Here is a 22,839-nt window from a genome sequence, read left to right as displayed (position 1 = left end):
AAAGAAAAATAAAAGCATCAAATACAAAACTAAAGAAATTCATGACTACTCAACCATCACTGAAGAAGATAGTAATGAGAATAATACTTGCAGATGAGGAAGAAAAGCAAACATTTGTGACAACATGGAAAAGTAAATGAACAGGGGAGTAGGAAAGCCAATAAGAAATAGGAAGACCAACTATTTTCAATACTGTGAATGATCAAGTGGTTAGGAGCAGAAACAATGAACACAGAATATTAAAAATGACAAGAAACATCAACAGAGAGGACCAACTATATGCTTTTTAATAATAACCCTGAATGTAAATGATATACAGGAAAAAAGAATGTAAGTGAAAATATTTTAGATGACTAACTTATTAAAAACGCAATACCAGTGCTTGTTACCTGCAAAATGCTCACCACCTGGGCTGAGAAACATAGACTAAAAGGGAAAGAATGGAAATGTTATTCTAAGAAAATAGAAGGCAGAGAAGAGTAGAAATAGCTACAATCATATTGGAACATAAAGACTTTAAGCTGATAGAGTAGAATAAACAAAAGTAGGTCATTACAGGAAATGAATGACTTCTTATGGATTGTATACTGTATGTATGTATGTATGTATGTATGTATGTATGTATGTATGTATGTGTCCATGTCTGTATGAATGTATGCATTAAAAATTACATAAGTTTCTGCAGCATGAAATTATGAGGCTACAAATTAGCCTCACTTAAGTTTCCCAGAAGGTATCTGGTGGAGGTCAACAAGGCAGAATTTCAAATATCACCTGTATCAGAGGATAGAGCAGCTTTGCTAACAGGAAATGAACCCTTGTGTGAGTTCCTGGTCATTGCCAGGAAGAGTCCTGCAATTTTGCTGGGAACCACCTAGAGCACATGCCAAGTTCTATCCACTACCCTGATTTGCATAAGCATTCAACTTATTCACATTGATGCTCCGCCCTCAACTCCTATTATAAAAGCAGTCATCTCTATTCAGAACAACCAGCTGAGATCTCTGCAAGACAGGTAAATGGGAGCTGAAAGATGATAAGAGCATGGCAGCAGTCCATCTTTCATACTATAGAAGATAAAAGAGAGTTCACGTCCTAATAGAAAATAGGGCTCTGAGAATCACTAAAGGCTTCCTGGGTGGTTTTCAGAGCAAAGGGAAATGTTGGATTCTTCATTTCACTCCAGATCATAGCAAGACAGGGATGGGGCTAAGATTAGTGTATGCTTTCAGATCTAGGCAAAGGTAAAGGGAAGGGATGGCCCACTTTGCATCCCTGACCACCACTCCCTCTAGTGCCCTGGATGCTGGTTCCTCACAGACAAGATGCTGCCACACCTGACCATCACTAGTGCATCTTGGATGCTGCTCTCCTGCCTGTTGTTACTATTTCAGGTACAAGGTAAGTCTTCTCTGCCTCTAGAACTACAGGTTCTGTGAGTGTTTAAGCCAGCGAGCAAAGTACTGCTCTCAGAAGTCTCATGTGGTAATTGCGAAGGGTATCTACACAGGAAAATCACCTGAAACTCATCCATCATCTTGCTTTCTTTCATGTTACTCATGGTGAAAAGTATCATAGTGGTCCATCAGCAGTGGAATGAGAGGGTTTCCACTTTGATAGGAGACTCTAAATTATGTTGGTATGCTAGAGAAGGCATGTATAAGGGTCAGTAAGGAAACATAAATACACAGTGAAGAGAATTCAGTGTCACAGACTATGGATTGTGTAGGAAGGTTAAAGCAATCTTATAGTGGAGGAGGATGTCCCCTTCTGTCACACATACCTAGGGGAGGGGAAGAGGATGAAAGAGGGAGGGAGGGGAACGGAAAGATACAAGTGAGGTGATAACAATTGAGATGTAATCAGAATAAATTTCTTAAATAAAAAAAGAGGAGATCTCACTCTTTCATATTAAAAGTTATAAAAGCAAAGAACCTAGCTGGATATAGTGACCATTCCTTTATCCTAGAATTCAAGAGGCTAAGGCAGGAGGATATCTGTGAGTTCAGGACCAATTTCATCTACATAATGAGCTCCAGGACTTCCAGGGCTACTGAAAGACTTTGTCACAAAGAAAGCCAAAACAAACAAACAAACAAACAACAAAACTACAAGAGGGAAAATTTAGTGAGACTATCACTGTCTTGATTACAGCCAGCACTCCAAATAAACACCCTTTATTAACATTCTCTTGAGTTGACTTCCCACTCTACATGCCATCCCATTTTTTATTTTCCTCCACCCCCAGGTGAAGACTCGCAGAAGGAAATTCCCTCTCCACGTATCAGCTGCCCCACGGGCTCTATGGCCTATCGCTCCCACTGCTATGCTTTGATAGTGACACCCAAATCCTGGTTTCAAGCAGACGTGAGTGCTGAGGGGTGGGGTTGAAGATAACCCCATAAAGTATGAGTTGGCGACAGGAGACGAAGCCTTAAGTTTCATGATTCATTGGCGGTTCAGAATGACTGTGCTTTCTTTTATGTGATCTTTCTACTCAGACACACCAACCTCATCACTAGCCAGTGGAGTCTCAGACTCTCTCCCTTTCTGTCTCGCACACAGCTGGCCTGTCAAAAAAGACCCTCAGGACACCTTGTGTCTATTCTTAGTGGAGGCGAGGCTTCTTTTGTGGCCACCCTGGTGAATGGCAAAGTAAACAATTACAAAGATGTCTGGATTGGGCTCCATGATCCAACAATGGTGAGATTTTATCTTTTCCTCCTAAGCACAGTTTCTGTGTCTCCTCTCTGTGTGTAACATTAGGAGAACCTAACACTTAGATGTTGAGTTATATAAGGTAAAGGTCACCCTTAACACCATAGTTGAAGGGCTGAAATCTATGAAGGCTCCAGGTCTTCAGTTTATTTATTTATTATTTATTTTTGCCTGTTGTCAGCTTTTGTGTTTTTCTTTTATTTGAGAAAGCCAATTAGAAACTTCTTTGGTCTTCAAGAAACTTTCACAAAAAAATTCTGGGAGCACTGCAAATTAATATAAGATTTACATTTATTCATTAAAATTAGATGTATCTATTTTATTTGTGGTTTCCCTAACTGTATGAGTGTGTGCCATGTGCATGTCCAGTGCTTGAAGAAGTCAGAAAGGAGGAACAGATACTTTAGAACTGTAGTTAAGATGGTTGTGAGCTACTATATGAGTGCTGTAATCTAATCTTGGGGTCCTTTATAGGGCCAGGAAGTGCTTTGAACTGCTGAGACATCTCCCCACCTCCTACTTTTGTTGTTTTTAGAGGTGATAGTGTGAGATCCAGAGGCTATTCTGAAATGTATCATAATTCATCATGTAGCATGTACCTTGTTTCACTTGTGCTTGTGATTACTGCCAAAGAGGAGCCTGTAGGAGATACAAATTAAGTCAGTCTTCCAATCGAAAAGGTGTCTGGACAGCATGGTGGAATGAACCAAATTCCAAGGATCTCTAACATACTTTCTCTTCCTATCTCTACTGTGCAGGGTCAACAACCCAATGGAGATGGATGGGAGTGGAGTAACTCTGATGTCCTGAATTATCTTAACTGGGATGGAGATCCTTCCTCTACTGTTAATCGTGGTCACTGTGGGAGTCTGACAGCAACATCACGTAAGAAATGGAAGTACTACATTTGCCCAATCTTTCTCACTCTTGTCTTCTACCAATGGGTCTGACCTTGTGCCTATCCTTCTGAACCAGGGAAGGCGGTATGGCTTTGTGTTCTCCTAACTTTCATGCCCCTAAATAGGAAATTGGTGAAGATAAATGAAAGGCTCTGAGACATAGTACAGATTTTGAGGTGCCTCACCATGATACCCACAAGGGACAACATGTCTTCTCTTTCTTTGCAGGATTTCTGAAGTGGGGAGATCATCACTGTGATGGGGAATTACCTTTTGTCTGCAAGTTCAAGTAGGAGACAGGCAGATTCCTGAGTTTATCATGAAGCTTATCATGACAAGGGATCAAATACAAAGATTCACTCAGCAAGGCTGTGGTCACTTCACAGTCCTGCATCAGACTTGATAGTCTGGTGTTCCATCTTCTTTCATCCATCTCCTTACTCTTGTTTCAGGCATTTATCTATAGTTTGTGCTTTGAAATCTTACAGATAAATAATTTAAAATGGCTTCATTTGTGCCTCTGTGTTTTACTCTCATGGTAAGGTGCTGGGGAGGGCCAGAAAGTGATGGAGGAAGGAAACTACATGCTCACTACAGAGGAGTGCATCCCCCTTGGTGTGCTATAATGACTGTGGACTCTACAGTGTACCCTTATAGATATATGAAGATACAGTCCTCTCACATACTCTCTGCTTGGCAGAGGAAAGTAAAATTATCCTCCATTATCTATTCAGAATAGTAGGGTAGGGTACAGAACAGTAACAGTAGGGCAACCCAGTTAAATCCAGTGCTGTGGTTCCTTTAGTTGTTATTAATGAAGTGAGCCCTCAGGCCCACTGCTTATGTCATTTTAACTCTTTTGGCCCAAGTTCTAGGAAGCCCCCACCAGCTTTGGTTCTAAGCTGACATTCTTGATCACCAAGTGTGTGTTCAGGATATAAAGATGTTTTTATTCCGGCAAAACGTAATCCATTTAATTGAGACTTCATCAAGACAGTCTCATTATCAATGCCCACCTACCTCATCTCCTGCAGACAAGAATCTTCAGTCTTAGACTCCAAGCCACACCTGTAGACCTACCACCAGACCAGGACTCACAGATACAGACTTTAGCAATGTTGAATAACTGGTCAGTCTTTTCTGTGTCAGTAGCCTTTTTCTATTTTCTACCTAGCACCGAATCAATCCCATTAAAACAGACCTTTAGATTTGATAGTCTCCTATGACCTTGCCTCTAGGCTATCCCTGGCTACAGGAACCATTCCAATACAGAGATGTCCACACATATGAACTCCCACAAATCAACCCCCAAAGACCTAGAATATTTATCTACTCAGTGATTAGCTTGTATATTATTAATACGTTGTTGAAAGCTGTGAAAATACAGAACAAAGATTATAATTAAATCACAGGATCAGATTTATCAAGAATTTATGGGAGAAAAATTATATCTAGCTCAAAAAAGCCTGCTGGGGTCCTAAGAGCACATAATTACAGCCTTTGGCCCATGGCCTTACCAGCCTTAACAAGGAGGACTGCCAGATGACAGGAATGTCCAGTTTCTGTCCTTCCTGAGGAGACCTGCCTACCAAATCCCAAGATCATTCAGGTTAGACCTCTTCACCATAATCCCCTGCCTGGGAGTACATTGGGACACAGCCAGCAGAGGAGAGTTGGGGGCTGTCCATTGACTTCCAGTCTCAGGCCCACAGCCTTACTGCCTTACAGAGGAGGGCTGCCAGAACCCAGAAATATCTCTTCTCCTAGCTAAACTTCTACTCAATTTCCTGAGATGTCTTGTGGAATTAGAAACACCTAGCCAACACCAGGACAACCAGATGGCCAAGGTAAGAACACAGTCAAAAAATGCCAGAGCAATATGGCCCCAGAAGAACTCAGCTAACCTACTACAACAAGCCCTAGTTATCCTAACAGAACTGAAGCACAAGAAAATGATCTTAAATCTATCCTTATAAAGATAATATGGGCCTTTAAAGAAGAAAAAACAATAAATCCCTTTAAAGAAGTACAAGAAAACACAACCAAATAGAGATCTTTAAAGAGAAAATTAATAAGCCCTTAAAGAAATAGAGGGAAGTACAATCAAATAAATGAATGAAATGAATGGAAGGTTTGGGACCTGAAAAGGAAAATTGAAACAATAAAGAAAACACAAATTGAGGGAATCCTGGTGATGGAAAATTTAGGAAAAATAACAGAAATTACAGGCATAACACCACCAACAGAATATCAGAGATGGAGGAGAGAATCTCAGGCTTAGAAGATATAATTGAATAAATCAATAAACCAGTAAATAAAAATGTTAAATCTAAAATATTCATGGCACAAAACATGCAAGAAATCAGGGACACTATAAAAAGACAAAACCTAAGAATGATAGGAATAGACAAAAGAGAAGGTTCCAGGCTCCAAGGACCAGAGAATATTTTCAACAAAAGCAGAGAAGAAAAATTTCCCAACCTAAATAAATAGATGCGTATAAATGTACAAGAAATGTACAAGACTGAACCAGAAAAGAAAATCCTCCAGCCACACAATAATAAAATCACTAAAAGCACAGGACAAAGAAATAATATTAAAAGCTGCAAGGGAAAAAGATCAAGTCAAATATAAAGGGAGACCTATCAGAATTATACCTGACTTCTTTTTTTTTCTTTCTTTTTTTTTTTTTTATTAATTTATACATATTACATCTCAGTTGTTAGCCCATCCCATGTATCCTCCCATTCCTCCCTTCCTCCCACTTCCCCCCTACTCCCCTCCCCTCCCCTAAGTCTGTGTCTGAGGGGGACCTCCTCCCCCTGAATATGCTCATACGGTATCAAGTCTCTCCTTGGTGACCTATTATCTTTCCTCTGAGTGCCACCAGGCATCTCCGTCCAAGGGACATGTTCAAATATGGGGCACCAGAGTTTGTGTGAAAGTTAGATCTCCTTCTCCACTCAACAGTCCATCGGCTAGTCCGGGTAGGGGTTCAAGGTTTTTACTGCCTATTTTTTCCTTGGCTGTTGCCACAGTTTGCAGAGGACCCCAGGGCCCAGACTCGCCTGTAGATTTCCATGACCCACTGGATCCTTCCATTTCCTCTTTCTCCCAGGCTTCTCACACCTAAAGTCTCAATAGGATGTCCTCCCCTCTGACCCACTATTCTGGTAGGTACAGTTTTTCATGGGGACGTACACCTTGGACTAGTGTCTTGATATAAGTGAGTATATACCATTTAGCTCTTTTTGCTTCTGTGTGAACTCACTCATTATGACAATTTCTAGTTCAATCCATTTGTCCACAAATTTTGGAAATTCCTTGTTTTTAATAGCTGAGTAGTATTCCATAGTGTAAATGTACCACAGTTTCTTTATCCATTCTTCTATTGAGGAACACGTAGGTTGTTTCCAAGTTCTGGCTATTATGAATAAGGCAGCTATGAACATGGTTGAGCATATGTCCCTGTTGTGTGGTAGTACATCCTCTGGGTATATTCCAAGGAGTGGAATAGCTGGGTCTTGAGGAAGCCCTATTCCCATTTTTCTGAGAAAGCACCAGATAGCTTTCCAAAGTGGTTGTACTAGTTTGCATTCCCACCAGCAATGCAGGAGTGTTCCTCTTTCTCCACACCCTTGCCAGCATGAGGTGTCAGTTGAGTTTTTGATCTTAGCCATTTTGATGGGTGTAAGATGGAATCTCAGTGTCGTTTTGATTTGCATTTCTCTGATGACTAAGGAGGTCGAGCATTTCTTTAAATGTTTCTCAGCCATTTGATATTCCTCTGTTGCGAATTCTCTGTTTAGCTCCGAGCCCCATTTCTCTATTGGGTTATTTGGTTTGGTGGTGTTTAATTTCTTAAGTTCTTTATATATTTTGGATATTAGACCTTTGTCAGATGAAGAGTCGGTAAAGATCTTTTCCCAGTCTGTAGGCTGTTGCTTTGTTCTCTTGACAGTGTCACCTGCCTTACAGAAGCTTCTCAGCCTCATGAGGTCCCATTTATTAATTGTTGATGTTAAGGCCTGGGCTGTTGGTGTTCTGTTCAGGAAGTTGTCTCCTGTGCCTATGAGTTCCAGACTCTTCCCCACTTTTTCCTCTAACTGGGTTAATGTCTGTGGTTTTAGGTTGAGGTCTTTAATCCACTTGGACTTGAGCTTTGTGCATGGTGACAAATATGGGTCTAATTTCATTTTTCTACATGTAGACATCCAGTTAGACCAGCACCATTTGTTGAAGATGCTGTCGTTTTTCCATTGAATGGATTTGGCTTCTTTGTCGAAAATCAGGTGAGCAAATGTGTGTGGATTCATCTCTGGGTCTTCAGTTCGATTCCATTGATCCACTAACCTATTGCTGTGCCAGTACCATGCTGTTTTAATTACTGTTGCTCTATAGTACAACTTGAGATCAGGTATGGAGATTCCTCCAGCGGATCTTTTATTGTATAGGATTGATTTTGCTATTCTGGGCTTTTTGTTTCTCCATATGAAGTTGAGAATTGTTCTTTCAATATCTTCAAAAAATTTAGTAGGTATTCTGATAGGGATTGCATTGAATCTGTAAATTGCTTTTGGTAAGATGGCCATTTTTACTATGTTGATTCTTCCAATCCACGAACAAGGTAGATCCCGCCATCTTCTGACATCATTTTCAATCTCTTTCTTCAGAGGTTTAAAGTTTTTTTCAAATAAATCCTTCACTTGCTTGGTTAGGGTTATTCCTAGATATTTTATATTGCTTGTGGCTGTCGTGTAGGGAGTAATTTTTCTAATTTCTTCCTCTGCCTGTTTGTCATTTGTATATAGGAAAGCTACTGACTTTTTTGAGTTTATTTTGTATCCTGCCAATTTGCTGAAGGTGTTTATCAGCTGTAGGAGTTCTCTGGTGGAATTTTGGGGGTCACTTATATACACTATCATATCATCTGCAAATAGGGATAATTTTACTTCTTCCTTTCCCATTTGGATCCCCTTGATCTCCTTTTGATGTCTTATTGCTCTGGCTAGAACTTCAAGAACTATATTAAAGAGATATGGGGAAAGTGGGCAGCCTTGTTTGGTCCCTGATTTTAGAGGGATTTCCTTGAGTATCTCTCCATTTAATTTAATGTTGGCTATTGGTTTGCTGTATATAGCCTTTATTGTGTTTAGAAAAGTGCCTTGTATTCCCGATCTCTCCAGAACTTTAAACATAAATGGGTGTTGGATTTTGTCAAATGCTTTTTCTGCATCTAAAGAGATGATCATATGGTTTTTCTCTTTCAGTTTGTTTATATGGTGGATTACATTGATGGATTTCCGTATGTTAAACCATCCCTGCATTCCTGGAATGAAGCCTACCTGGTCATGGTGAATGATGTCTTTGATATGCTGTTGTATTTGCTTTGCGAGTATTTTGTTGAGTATTTTTGCATCAATGTTCATAAGAGAAATTGGTCTGAAATTCTCTTTTTTTGTTGGGTCTTTGTGGGGTTTAGGTATCAATGTGACTGTGGCCTCATAGAAGGAGTTTGGTAATATTTCGTCCATTTCTATCTTTCGGAATAGCTTGAATAGTATCGGTATTAGCTCCTCTTTGAAGGACTGGTAGAATTCTGCGCTGAAACCATCTGGCCCTGGGCTTTTTTTGGTTGGAAGACTATCAATGGTTGCTTCTATTTCTATAGGCGAAATAGGGCTATTTAATTTGTTTATCTGGTCTTGGTTCAATTTTGGTAAATGGAATCGGTCGAGAAATTTGTCCATTTCCCTTAAATTTTCAAATTTTGTGGCATAAATGTCTTTTAAGTAGGTCCTTACGATTCTTTGTATTTCTTTGGTGTCTCTTGTTATGTCTCCCTTTTCATTTCTGATTTTGTTAATTTGGATAGCGTTTCTTTGTCTTTTAGTTAGATTGGCTAACGGTTTGTCTATCTTGTTAATTTTCTCAAAGAACCAGCTCTTGGTTTTGTTGATTCTTTGGATTGTTCTCTTTGTTTCTAATTTATTGATTTCAGCCCTGAGTTTGATTATTTCCAGGCGTCTACTCCTCTTGGGTGTTTCTGCTTCTTTTTTTTTCTAGGGCTTCCAGATGTGTTGTTAGGTTGTTTATGTGGGATGATTCCATTTTCTTTTTAAAGGCACTTAGTGCTATGAATTTTCCTCTTAGCACTTCTTTCAATGTGTCTCACAAATTTGGGTATGTTGTTCCCTCATTTTCATTGAATTTCAGGAAGTCTTTTATTTCTTCCCTTATTTCTTCCATGACCCATGTGTCATTAGGTAGAAAGTTGTTTAGTTTCCACGTGTTGGTATGCTTTTTGTTATTTCTATTGTTGTTGAAGTCCAGCCTTAGACCATGGTGATCTGATAAGATACAAGGTATTATTTCAATCTTCTTGTATCTGTTGAGGTTTGCTTCGTGACCAACTATGTGATCAATTTTAGAGAACGTTCCATGGGGTGCTGAGAAAAAGGTATACTCCTTTGCGTTTGGGTGGAAAGTTCTGTAGATATCTGTTAGATCCATTTGATTCATGACATTGGTTAATGAAGTTATTTCCCGGCTTAGTTTTGAAATCAAAGTCCTATCCTTGAGTGAAAGTGGGGTGTTGAAGTCTCCCACTATTAATGTGTGGGTATCGATGAATGGGGCAAGCTTTGTTAATAACTCTTTTACAAATGTCGGAGCCCTTGTATTCGGAGCATAGATGTTCAAAATCGTGATGTTTTCCTGGTTGACTTTACCTTTGACAAGTATAAAGTGACCATCCTTGTCTCTTTTGACTAATTTTGGTTGAAAGTCTATTTTATTAGATATTAGAATAGCTACCCCAGCTTGTTTCTTGTGACCATTTGCTTGGAATATTTTTCCCCAACCTTTTACTCTGAGGCAATGTCTGTCCTTGTGGTTGAGATGTGTTTCTTGAATGCAGAAGAATGTTGGGTCGTGTTTATGCATCCACTCTGTTAGTCTGTGTCTTTTTATTGGAGAGTTGAGACTGTTAATGTTGAGAGATATTAATGACCAGTGATTGGTAAGTCCCTTCATTTTTGGTATTTGTAACAATCGAGTTTTTGTGAAGTTGTGATTTTGCAATGGTGTAGTTATTTATTTCTTATGTATTTTTGGTTGTAGTTTGACCAGTTGGGGTGGAGTTTTCCTTCTAGTAACTTCTGTAACGCCGGATTTGTTGCTAGGTACTGTGTGAATTTGTTTTTGTCGTGGAATATCTTGTCTTCACCTCCAATGGTTATTGATAATTTTGCTGGATATAGTAGTCTTGCCTGGTATCTGTGTTCTCTTAGCATTTGCAGAACCTCTGTCCAGGCCCTTCTGGCTTTCATGGTCTCTGCTGAGAAGTCAGGAGTGATTCTGATAGGTTTGCCTTCATATGTTACTCGTCCTTTTTCTCTTGCCGCTTTTAATATTTTTTCCTTGTTCTGTATATTTTGTGTTGTTATTATTATGTGGCGGGAAGATTTTCTTTTTGGGTCTATTCTATTTGGTGTTCTGTAGGCCTCTTGTATGTTCGTATGCATCTCCTTCTTCAAATTGGGGAAATTTTCTTCTATTATTCAGTTAAAGATATTTTCTGGGCTGTGGAGTCGGTTGCCTTCTCTTTCCTCTATCCCTATTATTCTCAAGTTTCGTCTTTTCATGTTGTCTTTTATTTCATGAACGCTTTGTGTCAGGAACTTTTCAGATTTAGCATTATCCTGGATGATTGTTTCCAATTGTGCGATTGTATCTTCAAGTCCTGATATTCGTTCTTCCATTTCTTGCAATCTGTTAGATAAGGCCATCTCTGAGATGTTTGCTTTCTTTTCTGATGCTTCTCGATCACGTTTTTCTTCCGTGCGTTCTTTTATGATATCTTCCATTTTTATCTTCAGGTCTTGAACTGTTTTAATAATTTCCTTCATCTGGTTATTTGTGTTTTTCTGAAATTCTTCAAATGCCTCTTTATATGACTCTTTTAAGTCATCAGTCCTCTTGTTTGCTTCCTCCTGCATTTGTTTGCAAAATTTATTTGTTTCTTCCATTATCATCTTACTTACTAAGGATTTGAGGTGGTTTTCATGTATATCCATTGTTGTTGGGTTCTCCAGGTTGATTTCATTAGGATTGCTGGGATCTGGAGATGCCATCCTGTTTTGGTTTTTGTTAGCATTCTTTCGTTGTCCCCTTGTCATTTTGGTGACTCTAATGTTGGGAGGTGGTTTGTAGTGATCTTCCCTGTTTGGGAGTGGATAGTTGATGTCTGATTATAGGTAGGGTGCCCTTACCTGTGGGGAACAGGGAATACTTCCCTGGACCAGGCTGGTGATTCAGCTTCTACTCCTGTAGGTTTTTCTCAACACCTTAGGCTCCAGGCTGAGTCATGCGAAGTAGGTTTCTGTTTGGGCCTTTTCCCCTTACTGCTGTATCTCAAGTCAGCAGTATTGGGATCTAGAGTAAGGTCAGCACACAAGCTCTCTGGTTGTGTAGGTTGATCCCAGCTGTCTGTCTTTCCTGTTGCTTTGTAGCCAAGACCCCAGGTGGATCAGATCTTCTGGGTTGTAGCTGTCTTTTAGCTCTGCCTCTACACTCTGTAGGGGCGTCCAGCCTTTCCCATGAATTTGGGAGTTCTTGCTGGGTCTGCAGGAGCTGACACAGCTAGGATCTGCCTGTTGGAGATTACAGGATCTGTGCCTGTAACCATACGGTTTCAGGCCACTGGCAGTATCTGAGGAGGTAGCAGTTTCCACGCCCCTGTATGCCAGGCCACTCCCAGCTTGCTATAAATTAGCAGTTATACCCTGCACGCATGAGCCACAGCTCCCTATATTGTGGGATACAGATAGGGAGAGCCCAGTCAGAGCCAGCAGTTCGTCCCCGTGGCTGGCGACAAAAGCCGCTTAGACCGCTCCCAGATGCTTTAAGGCAGCAGTTATTCCCTGCCAGCAAGGCCCACAGCTCCGGATAATGTGGGCGGTCCTAACGAGGGCGCGCAAGAATGACCCCTGCTAGGTCTGTTGTTCGCGGAGAGCCCAGTCAGAGCCAGCAGCTCGTCCCCTCGGCTGGCGACAAATCTCCTGTATTTTCCCTTTCTGCTAGAGAAAGGCAGAGTGAGTCGCCTTAGGGCAGCAGTTATTCCCTGCCAGTAAGACCCACGGCTCCTGATAACGTGGGTGGATCTGTCGCGGGCCCACAGAGATGGACCCAGTTAGTTCAGTTGTTTGGGGATTGCCGGCAGCCAGGCCACGCAGCTGGCACCAAAGGCAGTTCAGACCACTGGCGTGAATCTCCTGCCGGAGTACTGCCAGTTCCCTTTAGGGCAGTAGTTAGTCCCTGCAAGCGTGACCCTCGGCTCCCTATACCGTGGGTGGACCCACTGGGCTGTGGGAGCAGACCACACCGGTTTCTAACTGCCCCAGTTTGCAGGGTCAATTCTTTGTGTCTGGCTTCAGCTTGAGTGCAGGACGCGGACGTGGTCCCCAGTTCTAGTTGTTTTTGGTGAGACTCGCCACCTGTGTTTCCACCCGGGTTAGGCAGGTGCCCTCCGCAGTTTGGCGTGGTGTGGATGTAGAGGATCAATGGTAGTTTCACCCTATTCGCTGAGACTCCTCAGGCTTGGGCTCCGGAAATCTCCTCCCCAAATGGAGAATTTGGGTTTTTTGTGCTGGCTACAGCTTGATTGTGGATTCTTTTTCAGAGTTTGGGGAGTGCGTTTAGCCCTCGGGGCTGTCGCTTGTCCCGGGGTTGGACCCCCTGGTGGTCTGCGGAGTTTGGGGCCCCACTCACCTACAGTTCTCAAAATCCAGCAGTCTGTGGTTCCATTCAAGTCCCTGGTCTCCTCGGAGAAGATCAGCTATGGTGCCTACTGGTCGACGCCATCTTGGCATCCCCGAGGATTAGTCTGAGGTCACAGTGTGTCACAGGGGCGGTCATGGCAACAGGAACTCGAGCCAGCTTGCCATATTGCACCTTGCTGACTTCCAAACCAGAGGAGGATGGCAGGAAATAACTTTGAATACACAGCTCACTTGTTTTGTTGTTTTGTTTTGTGAAACAGATTTAAGTAAACTTTTAGGGAAGATGGTAACACAAGGCAGGTATGGTGCTGCATGCCTAGAGATGGATCTCTGTGAGCTCCGGACCATCCTCGTCTACGGAGCGAGTTCCAGGCTACATAGTGAGACCCGCAACGAATGTGTGCTCCTCAAGGCCAGGTGTAAAGAGCAACCAGAATTGGAAGTCCAGTACCAGGGCAAATGTAAAAGTAGGTCTTGCCTTTCAGCATCTCTCTGTATTCCATACCTGACTTCTTAACAGAGACTCTAAAAGCCAGAAGGCTTGGGTATATGTCTTGAAGAGTCTGATAGACCACAAATGTCAGCTCAGACTGCTATACCTAGCAAAATTTTCAATCACCACAGATGAGGAAAATAAGATATTCCATGACAAAACCAAATTTAGACAATACCTATGCACAAATCCAGGGCTATCAAAGACACTTGAAGGAAAACTCCAATCCAAGGAATTTAACTACACCCAAGAAAACACAAAAAAAATAAATAATTCCATTGCAACAAAAACAAAAGAAGGGAGGGACACACACACACACATACACACACACACACACACACACACACACACACACACACACTATCATCATTGCCAACATAAACATGACGGGACCTAACAATCATTGGTCATTAATATCTCTCAACATCAATGTACTCAATTCCTCCAATAAAAAGACACAGGATAATACAATGAGTGTATAAACAGGATCCATCATTCTGCTGCATACACAAAACACACCTCACCAACAAAGATAGACTTTACCTCAGAGTAAAGGGCTCCACTTTTGTCCCTGAACGTCTTGTCAGTAGGACAAATTTTGGGTCAAAGTTTTTGTGGGTGGGTTGGTGTCCTTATCCCAACACTGGAAGTCCTGCCTGGCTACAGTTGTGGCCACTTTAGGCTCCATATGCCCCTCTGGTAGGAGTTTTAGCTAGGGTGACACCTAGCATTGTCAAGGATGTAGTAAAGATTGAGGGAATGGCCAACCAAAGACTGACCCTTCTTGAGACCCATCCTGTGGGAAAGAACCAATCTCTGACACTATTAGTGTTACCCTGCTATGCTCATAGACAGGAGCCTAGCATGTCTCCTCTGATAGGCTTCACCTAGCAGCTGATGGAAACAGATGCAAAGACATAGAGCCAAAAATTTGATAGAATAAGGGTGTCCTATGGAAAAGTTGGGACAGCAACTGAGGGAGCCTGAGAGGACAAGGGCTCCTGAAGAAGACCTACAGAGTCAACTGACCAAAGCCCATGGGAGCTCACAGAGACTGAGCCACCAGCCAAAGAGCATGCATGTACTGGTCTTAGGGCCCGTACACATATGTAACAGCTTGGGCATATGCACAGCTTGGTTTTCATGTTGATCCCCAAACAACTGGAGCAGGGGCACCCTCTGACTCTGATGCCTGCCTTTGGATCTCATTCTCCTAACTAGACTGTCCTGTCTGGCCTCAGTGGAAGAGAATATGCAGCAACTTAATGTGCCAGGGAATGTTGGTACCTATGGGGAACATTTCCCTTCTCTGAGGAGAAGAAGAAGGAAGAGGGGCATTTATTTATTTAAATAAATACATTGAAATATATATAGACATACTTATCATATATCCATACTAAATTGATATCCAGATACAGGAATATGAATATTAAAATCATGGCATGTAAAAATTAACTCAAAGACCAGAAAGATGGCGCCGTTAGTAAAGATCCCAGCTGCTAAGCCTAAGAACAGTAATTCAATGTAAGATCCAAATGACATAAACAGAGAACTCTGACCTCCACATATGAACCTCATTTATCACACATAGGTACACAACATAAACAAAAATAGTAATACTTAAAAAATAAGTAAAATAAAAATTAACTCAAAGTAGATTAAAAACTTGACTGTATTATTAAGATCAGGAGGAAGCCATTGCTGAAAATTTGATGATATGTTAGTTTGGGAAATATTTTATAATGTGAGTCCTAAAGTACAGTCAACAAAGCCATAAAAGAGAAAAGTGGGTATGCAAAATATAAAGTGTGTGCCTGAAAACATATGCACAAGAAACACAATACAGAGTATACAAAAAACACATCTCAGTAATAAAGACAGACATTATCTCTGAGTAAAGGGCTAGAAAAAGGTTTTCCAAGCAAACAAACACAAAAAGCAAGCTGAAGTAACCATTTTAGTATCTAGTAAAACAGATTTTCTTCCAAAATTAATGAAAAGAGATGAGGAAGGACACTTTATATTCATCAATGGAAAAATCTATCAAGATTATTCTCAATTATGGACATTGATGTCCCAAGCACAAGAGCACCAAGATTAGTAAAATAAACATACATTAAAGCTTAAATCAATTCACATGCATTAATAGTGAGAGGCTTCAATACCCCATTCTTTCCAATGGACAAGACATGGGAACAGAAACTAAACAGAGAAATAAGGAAACTAACAGATGTCATGAACCAAATTTACCTTACAAACATCTACAGAACATTTCACTGAAACACAAAAGAATATACCTTTTCAGCACCTCTCGGAACCTTCTCCAAAATCAACCATGTCTTGGGTTACAAAACAACATTCAACAACTAGAAAAAGATTAAAACAACCCTTTGAATCTTATCAGACCACCATGGATTAAACCTGTAACTCAACAACAACAAAAAGCCTACAAACTCATGACAACTGAGCAACTTTCTACTCAATCACCACTTACTTCGTCAGGGATAAAATAAAGAAAGAAATTAAAGACTTCTTGGAATTCAATGAAGAAGAAGGCACAGCATACTCAGACCCATGGGACACAATGAAAGCAGTGCTAAGAGGAAAGATCATAGTACTAGGAGCCTTCATAAAGAAATTGGAGAGATCCCATACTAGCAACTTAACAGCATCCCTGAAAGCTGTAGAACAAGGAGAATAAAAGACACCAAAGAGGAGTAGACAACAGGAAATAATCAAACTCCTGGCTGAAATCAATTAATTAGAAGCAAAGAGAATGATACAAGGAATCAATAAAACCAAGAGCTGGTCTTTTGAGAAAATCAACAAGATAGACAAATCCTCAGCCAAACTAACTAAAAGGCAGAGGGGGAGTATCCATATAAACAAACTTAGCAGTGAAAAAGGGGTACATAACAACAGACACTGAGGAAATTCAAAGAATCGTTAGGTCCGAAATTAAAAGCCTATATTCCACAGAGTTGGAAAAACTAAAGGAAATGGATAGTTTTCTTGATAAATTTCACTTAACAAAATTAAATCAAGATCAGGTAAGAAGTTGAAACCGACCTCTGACTGAAGGGTTAGGGCAGAAGAAGGAGGGAGGGAGGGTGGGAATGGGAAAATACAAGTGAGGGGATAACAACCAAGATGTAATCTGAATAAATTATAATAAAAAATTTTAAAGTTTAAACAGTCCTGTCATGTTGTGGTGGCACACACATTTAATCTCAGTACTTGGGAGGCTGAGGCAGGTAGATCTCTGTGAGTTTGAGCCTGCCTTACAAAGTGAATCCATTACAGCCAAGGTACACAGAGAAACCCTGTCTTAAAAAAACCAAAAAAAAAAAAAGTTTAAACAGTTCCATAACATCTAAATAAATAGAAGCAGTCATCAATATTCTCCCAAACAAGGAGAAGATGGTTTTAGTGCAGAAATCTACTAGACAGTCAAAGAGGAACTAATACCAACACTCCTCAAATTATTCCACAAAATAGAAACAGAAGAATCATTGCTCATCTCATTATGTGAAGCCACAGTCACCCTGATACCTAAACCACAGGAAGACTCTACAAAAAAGAGAATTTCAGACCAATTTCATTCATGAATATTGATGCAAAAATATTTAATAAAATACTTGCAAACAGAATGCAAGAACACATCAAATTTATCATCCACCATGATCAAGTAGGCCTCATCCTAGGGATACAGACATGCTTCAATATATGGTTGTTTATGTTTATATTAGCCTGTTCCAAGGAATACTTAAAGAAAATAATTTTGAAAATTTCCTTTTAGGAGATCCAAGATGGCAGTGAGCAGTGTGGACCGTGTTTAGAAACTCCAGTAAACAATTCAGGGAATTGCATGGAATTCTTAACCAGGAACACCAAGCTCCCCACCCCACTACAATGGGAGTACTCCACAGTTCGAAAAGACCAAAATACAGAAAACTTGTGTACCCCTGCACACAGGAGGAACATGGATGTTCTTGGATTAGAGTGGCTGTGGCAGCAGCTAAGCTTTGTAGCTGGGAACCCTCCAGCAGAGGCGATTGGCATGGTGACTGGCGGGAATTGCTGTGGGGGTGGGCAAGATTTGGGCCCCGTGACCCTAGCTGAACTCGGTGTGCAGTTTGGGCCCAGAGTCCCTGGCTGAATTTGGCAGGTAGTTTGGCCCCAAAGACTCTAGCTGAACTTGGCACGTGGTTCAGGCCCAGAGAACCTAGCTCGACTTGGGGAGCAGTTTGATCCCAGAGACTCGAGCTGAGCTTGGCAGGCAGTCCAGGCCTTGAGACTTTAGCTAAATGCGGCAAAAAGGAATATACCTTCTTGTCTGCACCCCATGGAACCTTCTCCAAAATTGATCACATCGTAGGTCACAAAGCAAGCCTCAACAGATACAAGAGGATTGAAATAATACCTTGTATTATATCAGATCACCATGGTCTTAGACTGCACTTTAACAACAACAGAAATAACAAAAAGCCTACACATACATGGAAACTAAACAACTCTCTACTTAATGACACCTGGGTCAGGGAAGAAATAAAGAAAGAAATTAAGGACTTCCTGAAATTCATTGAAAATGAAGAAACAACGTACCCACAAAAGAGTGACAAACATTATACACAGTTACCACAGAAAGAATATAGGGTTCTACACAGGCTAGAATCTCTAGTCCAGAGACTCATAATTACTTTCTCCAAACATAAAGTCTACAAAACAACAAAACCTTTTTACAAAAGATTTTTCAAACTTTATTCATGTGCATGTGTCTGTGTGTTTGTGCACATAAGAAGAGGTTACTGGGGAGGCAAGAGGACATTGGATCCCTTGGAGTTGGAGTTACTGGGGGTTGTGAATTACCTGGTATGCATAAGAACAAATGAAATCAGGACTTCTGCAAGAGCAGCAAGTTTTCTTAATTGCAAAGCCTTTCCCACAGTCCTAAAATCTTAACTGGTAGATTCTAAGCCATGGTCTGGTGTACCCTAAGGCTATTTGAGTGCATGATTTAGGAAAATAAGAAGGATGAATTCTTCCTGGTACATTTGTTAACTTAAAAGGAGAAATAAGTATAACTATGGGAAACATCAAAATCAATAAGAATTCAACCAGCTGGCAGAATCCAAGGGTTGGCCAGCAGGTGCTATGGAAGCTAGTCTATGAATATATGTGAATGCTCTATTGTATAAGGTGAATTATAACCTATATTGATCTTAAGTCCCACTGAAGAGAAGGAAGACAACATGGACTTCTTGTTTGTGAGACAGGTCAAGTTCTCCTGAGCAGTTTAGGAGCAGAGAAAGTCAAGACAGGAGTAGGCATGCTACATGAGCAGGAGACATCTGAGAAAGTGTATAAGACATCCTGAGCAGGCGTCTATAAGTGGTAAGGTTTAGAGACAAAAGTGTGCACACTATGAAATTAAAAAAGAGAGAAAGAGAAAAGAGGGAAAATACCAGAATAGAAAAAAATGAGTTCACCATCCTTTTCTTATATAATAACATTCTAGAGAAGGCACCTAAGTTGTCTAAATTTTAAACTATTTTTCTGTCTTAAGCAGATGTGTTCCATGTTGTGTGCAGGTGCCTATTCTCCCCCAGACTCCACAGATTGCCCTGCTCTAAAGTCACACATCTCCTTTGGGTGCCCCTGCTGCCCCTTTTCTCTCATTCACCATTGAGAATTCCTGGAAGGACCTAGTTCCTTCTCAGGAACATTGGAACAAGGAGTCTGGATGCTGCTGTGCAACAAAATAGTTTTTTTCACTTGAGAACTTTTCCAACTGAGAGTACAAAGAGTTCAGCACCTGTGAACATTCTCATGATGTTCCAGAAAGATGTGTGACTCCTGTTACCAGAATTTCTTTATGCCACTTGTGCCAAAGTCAATCTACTGATACTCCACGCCCCTCCTTTTGATCATTTGTAATGACCCATCGGCCCTATCCTGCTGCATATAAAAGCCTCACCACTACATAGCCTGACAAAACTTATTATTCCTAGCTGTCAGGTAAGTGTGCTTACAAGAGGAAAACTCCTCTAACCCAAGCTATTCTACTCAGACCTGGGGAAAGAGACAAATGGATGGTATACAAATGTTCTACAAGTATTGGTGCCCCAGGAAAGGAGCAAACTGCCTTTATATTGCTAGGTCTGTGAATTCCTGAAATCTCGAGAGAAGAAATTAAGTATATGGTAATGCAAGGAAACCTTCTTTCACTAAAAAATCAAGAGACAAGAAGTGCTGTATAGGATCTAGCTTGTGTTCACCACTCCTAGAGTTTCATTCTTTTTGTTCTTCATTAGGAACTGTTTTTTGTTTGTTTGTTTTTGAAGTTTAAACCTTAGACAGTCTGCTGATCAGCATGGCTCAGAACAGTGCATCCCTTTTCCTGTTTGCATGCCTGATGTTCCTGTCATGCAGCCAAGGTAAGTTTGTTGAACCGTAATCCCTATAGACCTGAAGGCTTTGTTTCATCCATATATATGCTCATGTGATTTGAGAAAAAGGATGATAAACATTGGAGGTTAACTAGCCGTTCTTATGGCTTCACTGATCGTGGACAAATACATCCCCAACTACCAGAAAATTTGAGCTGTAATATTAAAAAATTCTTTTTAAAAAAATGACAACTGATATGGTTAAACATAGATGACTTTATTAATTTTGGGAGGCTTGTATGCAAAGAGTATAAAATTATGGAGGAAAATATAAACATTATCTATGAAAATGCAGTAAGATACTCCACAAAATGGTAGTAAGCACTTCAGAAAAGTAAGGGAACAACTGTGAAGAAGTAGCATCAGAAGTTAAAAGTGAGTTTTTGTTTCAAGGAAAGAAAGCCTGGGAGAGAAAAGCAGTAATAAAAGAGCTTAGAGTTGGTAACAGGTCTACTGCCTGTGCTGCATCCTTGCATCCCTACAGAGGGGACAACAATGGCTGTCTAATCTTCAGGCTTTCACGCATACTCATTATCTCCTTCACGTCCCTGTCCCTCTCCTTTCCTAGGCCAGGAGGCTCCAGAAGATGTACTTTTGGCTGAACAAGACCTCCCTTCTGCCAAAATCAGCTGTCCAGAAGGTGCCAATTTCTATGGTTCCTACTGCTACTACTTTGTTGAAGATCGTTTGACCTGGGCGGAGGCAGATGTAAGTGAGGAGAGATGTGTTCCAGAGGGAGGTATCAGAACATAGAGACAGTTAATGATTCCTAGTGGCTCCATAAGATAGGGCACACCACCATTTTCCCCAATGGCCAACCTAAGCTTTTTTCCTTGATAATGACTTTCATTTTGAATCTTTCCAACAGAAATCTTGGTGCTGAATCACACTATCATCAGGAATATCAACACACTGTCCTTTTTATAAGACATTCCTTAGGAGGACTAGTATATTGCTCAAAACTCCCTTTCTAGTGAGTAATCTATTTTCTCTCCACAGCTCTTTTGCCAGAATATAAATTCAGGTCACCTGGTGTCACTGCTCAGCCAGACTGAGAGCAACTTTGTGGCCTCTCTCATTAAGGAGAGTGGTACTACTACTTCCAATGTCTGGACTGGACTTTATGATCCCAAAAATGTGAGTGTGTGGCCTCTTTATATCCTAATAAGCAGATGAAGGAAAATTCAGAGAACCAAGTCAAGTCTGAGAAACAATTCTACAACACTCATAGAACAGTAATGTGTTTGTGAATGCTAGAATATATGATCATATTGGGATTCATTGAAGGTGGCTATAGACCTAACTGGGACTCAACTTCTTTATAGCTTCATGCATCCATGGTTAATTTTACTGTATTATGTAAGAAGCATTTGTTACATACTGGTTATTGTTTATAGTGTATCTTGACAATTTATATGCTAGAAGAGAAGACTTTTCAGATTACAGAGAAAAAAAATAACTTTTGTGTTTTATTTGTAATTCTGCTTTGTCAAATCTGTTGCTATACCAACCCATTTTGTACTACCTAGTGGTATGCTGAACTAGGCAAGGTTTTTACCTCAAGAAAGAGACCCTGGGAATGGCTTTCTGTGATAAATACTTCTTCATAAAATTCAGAGTACTTAACTTCTCTGAAGGATAGTGGAAGGAGTTAAATATTTCAGGGAAGCCCTAAAATGAAGAAACATTATGATTCTCAATGAGACTGTGACATCTACTTTTGTCCTATGTTTTCGTCCTCTTATAAACATGCACATGACCAAGGCATTTCTACCACTTTCTGAGTGATATTGGCCCAATTTGACTCTTTCCCTGTAGAACCGTCGTTGGCACTGGAGCAGCGGATCTCCGTTTCTGTTCAAATCATGGGCCACTGGAGCTCCAAGCACCTCCAATCGTGGTTTTTGTGTGTCACTGACTTCAAACACAGGTAAGAACCAGAGTCTCACATTGTTGGTTGCTTCTTCTGCTCAGCTCTTGAGATATACCTGGGGTTGGAGATAGTGGAAGGGTTACTTACACAAGAAATAGAAGGATGTTCCCCTTATTTCTTGTCCCAAAGAATCTTAGAAGTAGAAGAGACCATACTCTCTCCATCTGACTGTTTTTTTCATTGACTTGTAGCATACAAGAGATGGAAGGATGAAAACTGTGATTCTCAGTTCTCCTTTGTCTGTAAGTTCAAACCTTAAAGTCACCTGAACAACAGATGTCCAGATCTCTGTTACTATGGAGTAGAAAATGAAAGAAAACCACATATCCAACCCAAATTAAATGTTCTTTCCTTTTGAACTCACATCAGACTTGTAGTATGTTGTTTTCTTTTATTTTTTTTGAAAATACTTTTCCTTTCATATAATATTTCTGATTATCGTTTCCCCATGTCATATCATCCTCGATCCTCACCACCTCTGCAACCATCCAACTCCATGCATTCTCTCTCTCTGTCTGTCTCTCTCTCTCTCTCTCTTCTCTCTCTCTCTCTCTCTCTCTCTCTT

General features: G+C 40.6%; 2 protein-coding genes across 2 annotated transcripts; both read left to right on the top strand.

Moving 5' to 3' along the window:
- The first annotated feature begins 1,020 nt into the window (after nt 1–1,020).
- Nucleotides 1,021–4,148, top strand: LOC311588516 (regenerating islet-derived protein 3-alpha). The gene is made up of 5 exons (XM_084766205.1): nt 1,021–1,401; nt 2,249–2,367; nt 2,566–2,703; nt 3,477–3,603; nt 3,846–4,148. Exons 1-5 carry the CDS (start codon nt 1,326–1,328, stop codon nt 3,908–3,910), a joined length of 525 nt encoding a protein of 174 aa, XP_084622331.1. The 5' UTR covers nt 1,021–1,325; the 3' UTR covers nt 3,911–4,148.
- Nucleotides 4,149–20,265: 16,117 nt separating this feature from the next.
- On the top strand, nt 20,266–22,533 carry LOC311588170 (lithostathine-2-like; the record flags this gene model as incomplete). Its single annotated transcript, XM_084765651.1, has 5 exons — nt 20,266–20,329; nt 20,910–21,049; nt 21,341–21,478; nt 22,160–22,271; nt 22,466–22,533. 5 exons carry the CDS (start codon nt 20,266–20,268, stop codon nt 22,531–22,533), a joined length of 522 nt encoding a protein of 173 aa, XP_084621777.1.
- Nucleotides 22,534–22,839: the final 306 nt, after the last annotated feature.

This window comes from Acomys minous, assembly GCF_964271855.1.
Source record: "Acomys minous genome assembly, chromosome: 17".
Lineage (NCBI taxonomy): Eukaryota > Metazoa > Chordata > Mammalia > Rodentia > Muridae > Acomys > Acomys minous.
Note: the sequence above shows the minus strand (reverse complement) of the source record. Positions and strands in the feature narration are given on the sequence as shown.